Source organism: Vigna radiata, chromosome 3 (genome assembly GCF_000741045.1).
Source record: "Vigna radiata var. radiata cultivar VC1973A chromosome 3, Vradiata_ver6, whole genome shotgun sequence".
Lineage (NCBI taxonomy): Eukaryota > Viridiplantae > Streptophyta > Magnoliopsida > Fabales > Fabaceae > Vigna > Vigna radiata.
In genome coordinates, this window is record NC_028353.1 from 4,395,992 (window position 1) to 4,412,089 (window position 16,098).

The 16,098-nt window shown below is 31.4% G+C and overlaps 2 protein-coding genes across 2 annotated transcripts; both read right to left on the reverse strand.

Moving 5' to 3' along the window:
- Positions 1-199: 199 nt before the first annotated feature.
- Positions 200-6,060, reverse strand: LOC106758014. Its single transcript, XM_014640897.2, has 4 exons — positions 5,850-6,060; positions 5,599-5,774; positions 1,293-1,491; positions 200-609 (listed from the first exon to the last, which is right to left on the reverse strand). The coding sequence occupies exons 1-4, from the start codon at positions 5,917-5,919 to the stop codon at positions 377-379; spliced, it is 678 nt and encodes a 225-aa protein (XP_014496383.1). The 5' UTR covers positions 5,920-6,060; the 3' UTR covers positions 200-376.
- Positions 6,061-7,400: 1,340 nt separating this feature from the next.
- On the reverse strand, positions 7,401-9,630 carry LOC106757328 (protein ALUMINUM SENSITIVE 3). The gene is made up of 3 exons (XM_014639971.2): positions 9,105-9,630; positions 8,528-8,773; positions 7,401-7,973 (listed from the first exon to the last, which is right to left on the reverse strand). The coding sequence occupies exons 1-3, from the start codon at positions 9,423-9,425 to the stop codon at positions 7,662-7,664; spliced, it is 879 nt and encodes a 292-aa protein (XP_014495457.1). The 5' UTR covers positions 9,426-9,630; the 3' UTR covers positions 7,401-7,661.
- Positions 9,631-16,098: the final 6,468 nt, after the last annotated feature.

Genomic DNA, 16,098 nt, shown 5'->3' on the forward strand with positions numbered 1-16,098 from the left:
CCAAGATGCAATGGCTGTTTACAAATTGCTTTTGCTGCCTATTTGTGACAGGTAATATGCTTTTTAATGTGTCACTCTGTAAGTAGAAGGGAAGATTTATGGTATGGGTATTTTGAGAATGGAACAATAAATATATGCATAAAAGGTTAGATGAAGTGCAGCATTTGATTGGTGGGATGATAGAGTGTGGGACTGAAGATTTAAATTTGTAAAAGTGATCTTAAATAATTTGATTGTTAACGTATTTCTGTCAGGTGAAGTTCAAACAGCCATACGTAAATTTGTGGTAGTGGTATGTACAGGTAATATGAACAATAAATTTTCTTAAACAAAATTGTGAGGTAAACCTACTGTACAAGAGGGAATTTATTTGCTGTCATATTATAGTTCCAAAGCCGAGCTCATCCTCAATGTCATCGCCATCTTCAAATAGCTTCAAAAACCGAGCCTGATCCTGCTCCCTCTTCCTCTTTTGCCAATACTTGTACACAACCAGCGTTACCAGAAGCAATATGGCTGTGCCCAGAAGAGTTAGCAAAACGATAACTGCTACATGCATTTCTTTTTTACTGTGATCTTGATTCTTGGCCGGCAGTGCAGAGACAGAAACTACAAATAAACACATTTTTTTGCAAACATATATTAGCAAGTAATGCAGTAACGATGCATTCATACGCGAGAAAAATAACTTATAAAACAACATGAAAAGTTAATTAAAAAGTGCGAAGTGGAAGAAACTTAATTTGGGCAATCCCAGGAAATCACAGACTCACAAGAACAAAATGAATGAACAATGATGAGAAAAGTATATTTCAGACATGAGATAACAATATCAACGGTAATCAAGACTTGTCCCATTAGGTTGAATCAGACCAAAGATTATATATAATACTTACCATATAAAATTGAAGTTTAAGACAAATAAATCCTACCTCTTGTTTATTAACACCACCAATTAATCCTTCGTCTAGTTGGTTAGGGTAAAAAAAGGTTAAGATAATTTATTTTTTTGTTTAGATTCTCAGCCAAATAATCTTCTAAGCAGGTCATCAATGGTGACATAATTGAGATTACTAGCACTTTTTAAAAAATTACAAAATTGAACTGTAAGCACCATATTAGAGATTAGAAGAACCATTGACAGAAGTTGAATTTGTTTTCTTTTCATAACTTCATAATTGTTGCATTGGCATCATATAACTCCCAACTACCATCACACAGTTGTCTGTGAAGTCTAATACCATGATAGCTGTAAGGAGTTTTCCAAGAAAAAAAGGTAGCAGGAAACTCACCACCAGTAATATTTAAGCAATCTGAGCAGAGAAAACTAGCATTGAATTCGTTTTCCTTGAAGTGGATATATCTTCCATCAGGGGCCGTAAAATCAGAAGGACACAATTCCCACTCGTCAAACACATCGTCATAAAGAATCTTGTCTTCTTCATAGAATCCACATCGTTTACACTTTTTACCAGAGAAATTAGTTAAAGGCTGGAACCACAAAGCAAAATCTCAGCAGTTGCAAATGCAAATTCATACATAATGATTAAGTGAAATCTCAAAAGGTAACGTTTGAAATTACAAAATGCAAAGTCACATGAATTTAATGATTAAGCAAACCAGTCTAATAGTTGTTTTTTGGTTAAACAAGATGAGCCAACTGCCTAAATTAAAAATAACAGTACTTTGTACAAAGAAGCAAGGAGTTCAAATAACTGATTTTTAGACCTCGTTGTTACACGAGATACAAGATGACCAGTCTCATCATAACCCAATTAGTACCCAACCAGCTCAACTTAACAGAATAGCTACCCAGCAGGTATTATTTTTGCAATTTTAACTGTACAAACAAAGAGCTATTGTTGATTTCATCTTAGCTCAGTCAGGAGTTGCCCTATGCAATTCCATTGCCGTCAAAATTCTGTACAAGTAAGATTCTTCTATAAACAAAACACACTTCCAATCAGGTCAGCCCCTCTCCTCACGTTGGCCATAAACCAAGCCAGGATCTCAATCCACCTCATAATGTCTGTGTCCTAACTTTTTTCCTCATGTGTCAGTATTGGTTCTTGGATATTAGACTCTGGAGCCAACAATCAAGTATTTTTATCTCTTGATCGGTTCAGTGTTTATAACAGTATTAAGACAATCAATGTTACACTACCAAATGGAAACCGTGACTGCACAGTTTGCAAGAACTTTGAATTATTCTTCCACCTTATATCACACTAATGTTCTCTATTAACACGAATTTTCTTTCAATCTATTTCAGAGTCCAAGCTTTGTCATTTCTTCATGTGTACTCTCGAATTTCATGAGTCAGTGAATTCTGCTGTATCTAAAATCCCAGTGGTCAATTGGCTTTGCAGATAAAGTTGAAGGGAATTGGTGATTGATACCAATCGAGCTCAAGTTCAAGCTGTACCCAATATATTTCCAATTTCATACCTAAGCCAAGACTGCATTATGACAGTTCTGTTGAGACACTTTTTACGAGGGAGAATGTCCTTACTATGTAGTCTTTCTTCAACTTTTCATTTCAGTCAATAAGAATTAGTATGTATGCCATTATGATTACGCAAGCCAGAAGAGATTACCATAAACTCTTAATCATAAAAAAGCTTCTAAGAGATATGGAATGCTACATTTTGACAAATGGGGACCCTTTGTCCATTGTTTCTATTCTTGGATGCAAATACTTTTTACCTGTATCGGATGATTTCGGCAGATCTATATGCATTACATAGTGGAAACTCAAAGCCGAGTCTCATACTTAGAATTTTGTTGTTCTGAGAACAAACTCAGCATGATGCATGAGCGAAACTGATTTGTACAGATAATGGACATGATTTTCCGGTTCATCAGCTTCAAGTATCTAATGAAATAATTCACCAAAAATCTTACATTGAATCCCCCTTACAAAACCATAGAATTGAGAGGAAGCACCGACATATACTTATGCAGATAACTTTTTCATATTCTAAAAAAAAATTGTCTTATGCCCTTACCCGTGTCAATTACATCATAAACCAGTCCCTAGTTCATAACTGCATTTTATAAAAAAAGCTCCCCCCTGACAGTTGCTACGTGGTTAATTATAGTGATGCCAAAGTCTTTCAATCACTATGTTGCCAAACCTGAACCCTGAGCTAGAAAATGCCTTCTTTCTAGGTTACAAAATGGGAACAAAGGGATATGTATCGCTAGATTTCAACAGCAGAAAAGTGTTCAAAATACCGCAGTGTGATCTTCCATGAGACAATCTTTCCTTAAAAGGTTGACAGTGATAACTTATCACTTCATACTTCTTGAGAATATCACTTTGTAGAACCACGTTGCTTCCCTCATGTACTATATACTGAAACTAGTTACCTAACTTTGCATAGGCTGAACCTCCACCAAGAAGATCCACACAAGCTAGACATCAGCCACATCACCTTGCTGAGTACATATTCAGCTTCTCAACTGATTCAGTAAATTCTTCTTCCTTATACTACCTTCTTTCTTGTCCTGTTTCTGATGCTAACCTTTTCCCTTTCATTTGTTGTTTTTCACATCCGATTACAACACATGTTGCATTTTAAGTCTCTAATCCAATGCTAAGGCAAATGAATAAGAGTGTTGGAATCATTTGATGCTGGGTGAGCTCATAGCTATAGGGAGCAACGACACTTGGAAACTAGTTCATCTTCTCATTTGAAACCCATTAATAGAAAATTGAGATATAAAATAAAGCATTGAGGTGAAGGATCTATTAATTGACTTATACCTTGTCTTGTGGCCAAAGGTTATCATAAGGTTGACAGGCTGGATTACTTTGATACATTCTTTGTGGTTGAGAAGTTTACAAATGTTTGCATGCATCCATCCAAAGTTTGCATTTACATGAATTGAATGATTTTAGAATCTTGTAGATATGTTAGAAGCCTACAGATATAGTAACTGTTGATATTAGGATCTATTAGATTGTGGTCTAAAATATACAGAATTCATCATATTTGATATCAAGAACCTAAGGAGAAGGGAACCTAACCTCCGCACTTTCCTTGGACCCACTAATCATATGTGTAAATTGTTTAGAAACCATGTATATTTTTTGGTTTTTGTTAATTTTTTTAGTGTGTTTCACAATTAGTTTGTGTCATTGTTCACCACTAAAAACTGTCTAGCGAGCTTTTTCTGGCTCACGATGACCACTGCTGGCATCGCCTTGCCATGCAAAGATCAAATCCGAAAGTCACTATGCCCTCCAAGCCTTTTTTTTTTTTTTTTTTCTCTTTGCCAGCCACTCTAGCAGTCACTGCACCATTTGACCCGTTTTGCTCTCCAGCCGCAGTCACCCTTTTACCTGTTTTGCTCTCTAGCAGCCGCTGCACCCTCTAACTAGTTTTTCTCTCCAGCAGCTGGCACACCTTCTGAGCCTGTTTGCTCGTTTGCAGCCACAGCTCCCTTGGAGTATTTTTCTCTAGTACTTGCTATTCTATTTGAGCATTTTTTTTTTCTCTTCAGCAACCACCATGCTTTTCAAAGATAATTTTGCTTTCTAATAGCCACCATATCCTGTAAGCACTTTTTCTCTCATGCAGCTGGTGAGCTTTCCAAGCAAGTTTTGCTCTCTGACCACTGCCTCTTTGGCAATACTACTAGTACTCATTTCACAAGACTTCTAGTTGATGTGGATGATATCATCTGTGCTGGAAATTTTTTGATAGAGTTCGAACACATCAAGTATGTCCCAAGGATTTGGGAGTCCTTAAGTTTTTTCTTGGTTTGATTGTTGCCAAACAATTTCATTTTGTGAAAGGAAGTAATGTTTGGACCCTGTTGCTGAATCTGGTAACTTAGGATCCAAACCAGTTCAAACTTGACCCTTTCATTTAAGATCCGTTCAGATTGAATAAAGCCTTATGAAGACGTTCCATCGAATAGGCATCTCAGAGGGAGATTGCTTTATATCATTCTCACGAGAGACGACGATATTTTTATCATTCAGCAGCTGAAGCAGTTTATTTCTCATCCAACTTTGGTTCACTACCAAGCTGCTTGCAGGGTTCTCAAATATATGAAGGGATGCCATGCAGTTGTTTGGTTTTCATAACCTGATTGGCCAGCTGGTTGTTTGGCTTCTCTACTTACTCTGTGATCTGAATGTCAATACACTTGCACCCTTCTTCTGTATTGCAACAACCAAAGTGTGCCAACACAGTCATATCATATGGATCCTGATAAAAGAGAAGGCCCTCTTGCCCATTTCTTAAGCTCAAGGAAATTTCTTCACTGAGCATCTCCAAAGCATTACATTAGCAAATAACTATTCAGACAGCTCAACATAAAAGAATAACTCCCAATCAGTTATTTCTATGTAATTTTCGCAGTACATTACAGAGAGCTGCTATATATAGGATACATCCTAGTTCAAGGAATTGCATATTGCAACAATACCTTTCCATATAAATATTCTAAAACCCTAATAATGATAATTAAATTCATTTGATCACTCCTCTTTCCTGTGATAACCTTCTCATGACTTATAAAATAAAACTCAAATTAAAAATAGTGAAGGAAAAGCTTAAAAAACAAAAGGGGACAAGGAGGAACCTGCCAAGACTCTTCACCCTTAAAAGTATAAGAAACGTTGGTTTTTTTTACATCAGGCAAGTTGGTTTTGTTGTCCCCTTTGCACCGAAAATAGACAGCTGGAGTGGCTTTTAGCCACTCGTGGGTTGTGAAGATCTCAATCGAGCTCAGAGTCACCTCCGCAGATACAACCGACCCTGTGCTACAAACAGTTAGTTTTATGTTTCATGAAACCTATAAACGAACAAACAAAGAGAAAATTGAAAATTAACCTGGGAAATCGGTGAAGAATAATATCGAAGAGAAAAGAAGGAGAAGCGAATAAGGAAGCGACATGAACATGGAGATGGAGATCAGAAGAGAGATCGATGAAGGAAGGTTGGAGAAGAAGTCAGAATTCAGATACGAAGCTTAAACGACAGCGTTCAAGGTTGTACACGGATTGCAACTGCTTTATTCGTTACGGTCTGGTTGGCGGTGCGTTCCGAAGAATAATACTTGTATCATAGCGTAGCGTCAACAACCCAATAGAATGTTCCGCCACGTCATTACTTCTGAAACGGCATCGTTCTGTTAAGGTAAAGTTGATAAACTCGTAAAGATCTTCAAAATAATTATTTAAACTCAATTATATGATTGATTAACTGAAAGTTCAGGCGCAAGTACTTTTAAAAGAAAATATATATAAAAATAAATAAATAATTCCTCAATAAATTTAAGTCATGTGCATTGAATTTTCTAGAGAATACCTTCATCTGTTTCCTGATTTTATAAAATAAAATGTTATAGTTTTATTCCTTTAAAAAAATTATCTATTCTTAATCCCCAAAATCTAGAATAATTGTTTTTAGATAAATGAATTGTGTAATTATATATATGTATATATAAAAAAATCTTTTGATCGTTCCCTCTAAAACATAAACATAAAATTTCCGTTTTTTTTAAACATTTGTTTAAGACAAATAAATACATTTGTTTTAATAATTTAGTGGTGGAATTTAATTTTTTTAGAAAAGTGATTAATAATAGAAGGGTCAGAATTTGGATAGTCCATAAGAGAATATACAACAAATTATTTAAGGTAGTGCAAGATTCATTCAGAACAAAACAATCCTAAGGAAGCAGCTCAAGGATCTTGAATGAATCAACCTTTGAAGAAGATGCTAATCACCATTATTATAAAATACATCTCAATCAACTTCACAAATATTTAAATGAAAACAATGAATGTTTCAGCTGTCCAAAAGATCACACCAAACATTATAATATTAGTACCTTAAGAAAATGTATAATTGTTAAAAATGAAACCCAGAATGGTTCAATAATTTTGTAATCAATCATGCAAAAGGAAGCACTTAATAAGGTACAATTCTTAAATATCGTTTAACACAATTTGTCTTAAAAATAGTTGTTTTAAAAAAATTATACTTATTCATTTTTAAAATTTAAAAACCAAAACATTAATAAATTTTAATTTTCTAAAAATATATTTGACGAAAAGATATTGGTTTAAATACGCTTTTAGTTTTTATTTCCATGAGAAAATATCAAATTTATTTCTTAACTTTTTTTCATCTTTTTAAAATTAATGTAATTTGATTATATCCACTAATAATATATGAATTACATTACACATCACCATCACATGTCTGACAAAAATTATAACAAAACCGTATTTTATCAAGTATTAATTAGCTGTAAAACAAAAACTACTATAATCTTTTATGAATTAGAATTAATAACTTATAAATTGCTACATTGTGAACTCTGTCATTAACCATTAACGTATGATTTGTAATGTATATTTACATAATAAATCAACCTTTCTCACTGATGTAAATTACTTACAAAGTTATGCTATAAAGTGAGTTATTTGCTTTAAATAAGCGATCTATATATCCAGATTTGAAAAGCTTAAGGTGATTTTGAAGATTTACACAAGAATCAGTTTCGTCAGACAATATAAAAATTGGAGTAAACATCTACTGAATTACCTTTTAGGAATTGAAAATCATATATATATATATATATATATATATAGATATATAATTGGATGAATATGAATGAAGGGTTGAAGTTAGAAATCAAGTTAAGAAGACTTTGGTTTCGAGCTGATAGGCCTTGGTGAAGAATGCTGGCCAACAGAGGTATGTGACCATTATGCTGCTAAGAGTTGCTGCACCTATCAACATGTTCATCACCACTATCTGCAGTTGAATGGCTTCCAATGGTGAGGCACCTCCCATAATCAGACCAGTCATTGCCCCAGGAAGAGATATTAAACCTACTGTTTTCGTGTTGTCGACCACTGGTGAAAGAGCCAATATCACTGCTCTTTTCACTTGCTCCTGCGTTGCTTCTCGCGGTGTTGCACCAAGAGCCAATGCAGTCTCAACCTGCAAAACAAATTATCATCAATAAACATTCAATCACTTCATCTAAAACAATTACAACTATTTTACTCACTAATTTAATTATACTCACCTACACTTGACATTGTAATCAATATCTCATAAATGTTTAAGTGTTTTTCTTAAAATTGGCACTGATAAACCAACATTCATATATATTTAATAGAAAAAAGTATTAGTTAAATCCTGATGTATCGAAGACGTTAGTTTCAAATATTAAAAAAATATTATGCAAGTGTGTTTCATTTTAATAGAAACTAGTTGCAAATTACAATCATTTAGTAACAAAGAACTTTAGTAATCCACGCTGCAAAATCAAGAACTTTAGTAATAAAATATCGACAATTGGAATTTGTGGTTGGTGTTAAAAGAGCTGGATATTTTGACTGACTTCAATCTTCTTTTTTTGGTGGCGTGTGTGGATCTGTTCAACCTTATGCAGATCTCATCTTAGTGCAGCAGCAAAGCTTGCAGCTGAATTATTCATTGTGTAATACATAATCAGAAGATGAATCGATAAGGAGGATTATAAGACATACCAAGTTCATTTGTGTTTTGATGTCCTCTCGGAGTCTTTTCATGGTAACACCAGTTACTGTCATGGCGTTTCCAACCATCATTCCAGCAATAGGTATTATATATCTGGGAGTGAAAGGGAACACGCTCAGCAACACAAGCACAAACATGGTCACCGCAGTTCCGGTGAGAATGGAAACCCCAGCCACATACTTTCCTCTAGGCACGTTTTTTGCACGTTGACCTGCAGTGTAACCAGCAACTATTACCTGCAACAAAAAAGACAGACATTTTCTTCTGTGGGTAACTGCAACCTATACTAAAAACACAAACTATCTTAGTTTTGTTTATCAAACTCCTAAAAAGTATATTTTTTTTCCTACCCTTTGGTTTTTCTGGACTTTGCAGACGGATTTCCTATTCAACAATGTCTAACAACCATTTGGGTTATCCCAATGATCTTAAATTCGAGCCAAAACTTGTTGATACAAAATATATACATTTACTTGAGATAAACCCAATGAAAGTGACCATTGAAATTTGTTACGTGAAATTAACCGAAAAGAACGAATAACGGAGAAAGAACGAAGAGGGACTAACCATGAAAAGGTAAGCTAGAAGGATCCATCCAGCGTTGTCCTGGTTGAAGATGAACTGCAGCACAAAGCCAATGATAGAAAGTTGAATAAATGCCCTCAGAATGGAAACAACCATCTCCAGCTCGAGGCCAAGCTTCTGGTAGAAGGACAAGGCCACAGCGAGAAAGACCACCGCTGTAGCAGCCACAGGCTTCACCATGCCCTTGAGGAACTCCAGCATCCATGACCAATCCGTGCCCTGCTGTAATGTGTGGTTCTGAGAAGCTAGCATGGGTTTGAGGAAGAAGAAGGAATCCATGGTGATGGATATTTGCTGACACATAGGGTATAGCTATGATAACATATATGTGAAGGCCAAAGCAGAAAAGACCTTCCCCAGAATGCGAGTCACCATGTGGATGGATTGAGGAGTTCCTAGTCGCGTGACGCAGCAGCAGATTCAGCACTATTTTGGCCTTATCTTAGTTTACTTAATTATTCAATTCTACTATTCTTTTCACAATTCACAGTTCTCAGCCACTATCCTTCTCTGCAATATTAATATTGCTTGCTGACAAATTTTAATGATTTCTGTCAACTTTTCCATTTTACATGTAAAATCTGGTTATTATTCAGCCCAAAATTACCTGGAACAATATATATTTTATAATTTTGAAGCATGTAATTAATAATTTGTCAACGATCCAACCATTTTCTAAATCTGCGTACAGCTGACAAATATATTTCAAAATAAAGTAAAATGGTAAAAAGTATTAGGAACTATCTTAATTTAAAAAAGTGTTTTTTTTTTCTTTCAAAATCTTAATTTCAAATATTAGGAACTAAATTTTTTAAGGTGTTTTTTTTAGAAAAGTAACGGAACGTACGTACGACAAGTTGCTTTCATGAGGTTGTCCTTTGTTTTCAAGCGGTTTGGAATGTGCCGTGTTAGTGAAAGTTTAACAAAATCTTATGCTTTGGCTCTTACTTAATCGATCAATTAAAATTAATGTTAAGCAAAAAGTTATTATAAAGATCAATAAACTTAACAACACAGTAATAATGTAAAAAAATTGAAAACTTTTAGTATTGTTATTTAAGATTTAAACTAAAACATTTTTTAAGATTTATTTTAAATTATTATTTACTGATAAATTATCATAATTGAATAAGAATATTAGTATATCATATAATTGTCTAATCAATCATAAATTAGAAAGTCAAATATTATTGATATGTATAAATAAATCATCATCTGCACCAGACAGTTAAAGAGGGAAATCAATTGATTAATAACGAAAACAATTAATTCTAATATTGAATAATGAAAATGTAAAGTGTAATTATTAACTATTGAATTTTAATTAAATTGTTATTAACAAAAATCTATTATAAAATCTATAAATATAAACTTGAAATAGATATTAATCCGTATTTATTAAACCATTAATATTTAAACGGAATAATTGTTAATAATTATATTTTTTAAATTTATTATTGACTAAATAGTACAGTGGAGCAGGTGATGTCTAATTTCATATTAAATCGTGTTTTTGAATTTGGGCGTCCATGATCTGTCCACGTTCGTGGTTTAGGTAGTGTACGGCCACATGTGATGTAATCGTATTCTACTTTGATTTCTTTAATCATACATAATAAAGGTATGGTATTGTGTCAATTACCAAACAATACGTGTACATATATTATTATTTTATTCTCTATTAACAATAAACTAACTCACAAGTTTTGCAATACGTCACTCTTGACATCAGTGTCAATTGTTAATTACCAATTGTTATTTATTTAAATTATTACTATTTGGATTCTAATTTTTAAAATATAAACTTTACTAGAACAGCAAGAAATACGTTATAAATGAAATGGTAGCTTTGTGTCTACACTCCAAAACTTTAAGGAGATTGTGGCTTCGAACACAGTTTAAAAAAGTTAGTGTTTTTAAAAGCTAATCAAAGAATTAAACATTCAGTTATATGCTTCTTCTTAGAATAGGGCATGGACAGAGTATTCCAATACATGTACTTCCAACTTCTAATATTTTAAGAGCAAATGGAGATTTTAATCCTATCAGGTAATGCTACATTAGTACTTGAAAAAAATATTATAAAAATAAGTCTTTAAATTTATGGATTCAACTTCAATTAATTCTTAAATTTGTTAATATTATCAAATATTTTTATGATTTTGCTTACATCATCTTGGTTGGAAAAAAAAGAAGAAAGAAAATGATACACGATACAACTAACAAGAATTGTAGAACTTAAGTTATTGGAAATCTATCATATGATAAGTATAGTTTTTTTTTTTAATAAATAATTCAGTTTTGTGAAATTATTTAAAGCATTTTTGTCAAATACTAAAATTGAAGAAAACTCTTTTGATTTATTTTTTCATAAGTTAACTAAACTTATGCAAAGTGAATTAATAAAAGGAAAATGAACATATTCATCGTACCATACCATTAAACAATGTTGATTTGCTTTGATTATATAGTGGAGACAACTTTTGAGTCTATGCAATGTCCTCTCGCTCAATTGAATGAGATTTGCAAAACATATTGTCTCTTAATTCTCATAAGCATTGCCAATTGAGAGAGTGCAAGGACACAAATACTACAATTCTAAAAATTCTTACAAAGAATATACCAAAAGATAACAATGGTTTAATAAATAAAGAGATTTCATGTCAAATATCCTACATAACTTAGAAATAAGGTTTAATTATAGCATATGGGTAATTGTAATCATATCATAAATTAGTGTATGGTTAAGTTTAGTTTAAAGTATATTTTTTAACATGATATTAAAGTTTTGCTGGAGTGTATTTAAGTGAAATTTTTTTTTAGGTTTATACTCTTCTATTTATTATTGAATTATCCATAGATGTTTAGTCTCATGCTTGAAGGACTTTTCTTTTTCCACGCTTCCTTTTTTCTTCTTACACCTTTATCAAATTTTTAATCTCAATTCTACCCGTCTATTAAACAATATTAAAAATTCTAATCAATTAATCTTCACCATACTTTCTTTTTCTTCTTCCATAAACACATCTCTCCCATTTCAAAATCTCCATTTTTTCTTGTTTTTTCTTCCATGATTATGGCACATAAATTACATCTTCCTTATTTTCTAAATGGATTAAATATATTTTTAATCCCTTAACTTTCAATGAAAATTGTAAGGGTGTTGCTCCCTCCACCTCCCCAAGTGGGTCCTGCACCTCTCCACTATTTTAATTTATTTCTAAAATATTTTACACCTCTCCACTATTTTTTTTTATTCCAAAAATACCCTAGACCTCCCCATTATCTTTAACAATCTTTTTCTTTCTTTCTCTAGATTAATGGAGCATTTACATGACTCAAATTTGAACTTGTGATATATTTTCTTAAATAAGTTTGGTTCAACCTTATTTTCGCTGCTGAATATTTTTTTTCTTTTCAAATTACTTAATAAATGGTAAAATTTTGTTCTAAATTTCTAAAAAAATGTTTATATATGTGTGTTTTTTTATATATAATATCTATAATTTTTAACATTATATTATGTTTTAATTCACCGACATGTTTGACTCAAATAACTTAAATAAAATATTTAATTTATTAAATAAATAATATAAAAATATTATTAAATACTTAAAATATAAAAAAAGATATTTGTTAAAGATTTAGAATTTATTTAGTTCTTTCATCATTATAAAGTTAGTATATAATAATAATAATATATCATTATTTAATATTAATATTATTATGTTTATTATTTTGTATTTGCATCTAACTTTTAATTTTATAAAATGGAGATGGTAGAAGTACTAATATTGAAGTTTCCTCTGAATTTTATATTTTGTAATATATCACAAATTCAAATCTGAACCATATAAATGTTCCATTAATGTAGAGAGATAAAGAGAAAGATTGTTAAAGATAGTGTGGAGGTCTAGGGTATTTTTGGAATAAAAAAAAATAGTGAGGAGATATAGAATATTTTTAAAATAAATTAAAATAGTGAGGAGGTGCAGGATCTACTTGGGGGGTGGAGGGAGCAACACCCAAATTGGAATTAGCCCATCTTTGAAGCTTTGGACCACTTTAGTTTCTTATCTTTAGAAACACATGAATTTATTCTTTTTAACCAAGTTTTGTTAAGTTTATTTAACGTTTCAACACATTTCTCAACTAACATTGAAGTAGAAATGTGTCAAATGATGTAAACAAATCAAATGCTATCATAAAACACATTTGAAACGTTAAATAAACTTCACAAAATTTAGTTAAAATGACTAAATCCATAAATTTTTAAAGTTGAGGAACTAAATTGGGTCAAAGTTTTGAAGAGGGATTAATATAATTTTTACTAAAATTTAAGAAACCAAAAACATATTTAACCCTCTCTAAATCATGGTTCTCCTTCACCTCTTCTTAGTGACTCATCATCATTGTTGTACCTATCAACACATCTCCATGTGAGTGTCACATTAAAACCCCTCACCCATCATCCCAAAGTTGCTAACAAACTTTATCTATGTGTTCATATTATGGTCCCGCTCGAACTTGATTTTACATGCAATGCTTCCATCGCAAACGTTAAACACAATGAAATAATTTATGCCTCTATGATCTCGTAACCCTACATACTGGTATTCTTATGATGAAGTCACTAAAATTATTTTTCAGATTGTCTGTTTCGAAATGTATTATAGATTTCTAAATGTTAACACATAATCCAAAATATATTTTTTATGCATTCTAGATTATATGTTTCAAAAGGTATTTTTGGATTTGGAAGTACTATCTAAAATATCTAATCCAAAATTTATTTTTTATACATTTCGAAGTGAGTGTTCAAGAAGGTATTTTCATATTCAAAAATATCTTTCAGAATACTCAACCTAAAGAACATTTTATATTATGGATTGAATATTTCAGAAAATATTTTCAAATCCAGAAATACCTTTTGAAATACTCAATCTGAAATTTATTTTTTATAGAGTGTTTCAAAACTCAAAATACCTTTTATAACACTTAATATGGATTTTTTTTAAAAGTACAAGCATTTTTATTATAACTGTAATGAAAGGTAATTTAGAAATTACAAGGTTTAAGGGGTGCAAGAAGGAAAAAAAGGTGTAGGAAGAAAAAACTTATAATATATATAGTTGTGATAAGAACTAATTTGCTAGGAATCAACTATGTGTTCGTTGGGAAACGACTCAAAGTTTACTTTATCCTTTCTATTTTGTTGACTACTATCTTAGCAATATTGAAGTTGTTATATTTTAGTAGTATTAATTTGATTGCATCAATGATAACATGGCTGATATAATAGAATTTCATAAACAAATCGTAAAGGGAATTGTGAGATATGTGAAAGGAACAAGAGAATTTGGAATCCTTTATGAACACAAAGGTGATAAAGAATTGTTAGCCTAATAGTGACTATACATGAGATTTGAAGGATCGCAAGAACATGTCTCATTATGTGTTTTACTTGAGTGGAGGGATTGTAGACTAGAACTCTAAAATGCAACTAGTGATTATATTGTCATTCACATAAGTAGAACATATATTAATAAACAGAATATATAGTAATAGCTTATTGTGCAACTCAAGACATATGGTTAAAACAAATTATGGACAAACTTAATCAAAATGAAGATAAAAGTGTTGTAATCTAACAATAGGTTCAACCATCACAATAGCAAAAAAATCCTCTCTCTCAAACACATTTACATCTACTTCGACTTTTTTATGCAATCTCAACAACGATAGCAAGATAAAGTTGGTATATTATAGTTCTTTTTATCAAATGGCAAACTTAATCACCAAACCACTCAAGCATATACATCTAATATGAGTTTGTAAGGTTGTTAGCTTAAATTAATCATCTCATAATGAGATTTTGAGTATGATATATAGGATAAGATTTGTTTTAGTCAATTTGTTGTTGTTAATAAAGTCCTTAAATATTGGTTGCAGTTAGTGGCTCCACGTTTTTAGACTTATTAGACGTGAATATTTATTTGTTGCATTCAGTTATAAAAGAATTATATAAGACCCATCATATTAATAAAGCTATGTGCATTTCTCTACATTTGTGTACTATAGTTTAGTACCTAACAAATTCAACATATAAATATAATTATGATTTTAATTTATTTAATTAAAAATATTAATTAATCAATTATAATTAAATACACAAAAACAAATTAAAAAAATTGAAACAAAAGTTGGCAGGTTATTCCATAAAACGAATCACGAATGCTAACTCATTTTACTATCTTATCCTGTTTTTATATCTTGTCGCTTTTAGTAAATCAATGACAAGATATATCAAAACATAGCGAGTTTTATTACCTCTAATTATTTTCAATGACATTTTTATTGATAAAGATTTTTTTTATTAACAAATAACTGTTTTAATATAAAGCAACAATGTCATGAAATAAATAACAAGACCATTATATTTAAAAATCTTGTGCATTTATTTTTTCCAACATAAAAGGATCAATTTTCATTTTGATGATTAATCTATATTTCATAAATATAGTAAAACCCCGCCACTCCATTCCTTTTTTTAGAGTTGTGCAATGGAAGCCTAACACAAAAAGTCAAAATAGTTCTTTATAGTTTATTGTTATTTTACAACCGTACTTTTAGTGTTTTCTTACATGTAGTTGGTATCATAAAAATGACTTAGTTTAAATGGTTAATTAGTGAGTTTAATCAATCACCAAACAGGTCAAGATGATATGTACTAGTTTGGAGCACAAACTAATGAACATGATCAAATATCAAACAAATAGTTGATAATACATTAGTTCAGATTCCATATCCTACAATTTGAAATACAAGTCACAAAGATCGGCCGGTTATTAAACAGGTCAGTCGATAATAGTCAAGTACTAGCTTAATAAACAAGACAACAAACTCAATCGAACACTAAATAAACTGATTGACTATGAACTGGATTAATAAAAATAAACTCTCCTAAAGTAAATTA

Excerpts from the sequence above, each read along its gene's own strand:
- LOC106757328 (XM_014639971.2), bottom strand. The coding sequence starts at position 9,425 with ATGTGTCAGCAAATATCCATCACCATGGATTCCTTCTTCTTCCTCAAA. Across the intron at positions 8,774-9,104 it reads TTCTAGCTTACCTTTTCATG|GTAATAGTTGCTGGTTACAC; the intron begins GTTAGTCCCTCT and ends TTTTTGTTGCAG. Across the intron at positions 7,974-8,527 it reads TCAAAACACAAATGAACTTG|GTTGAGACTGCATTGGCTCT; the intron begins GTATGTCTTATA and ends TTTGTTTTGCAG.
- LOC106758014 (XM_014640897.2), bottom strand. The coding sequence starts at position 5,919 with ATGTTCATGTCGCTTCCTTATTCGCTTCTCCTTCTTTTCTCTTCGATA. Across the intron at positions 5,775-5,849 it reads ATTCTTCACCGATTTCCCAG|GGTCGGTTGTATCTGCGGAG; the intron begins GTTAATTTTCAA and ends TTTGTAGCACAG. Across the intron at positions 1,492-5,598 it reads AGGGTGAAGAGTCTTGGCAG|CCTTTAACTAATTTCTCTGG; the intron begins GTTCCTCCTTGT and ends TTGTGGTTCCAG.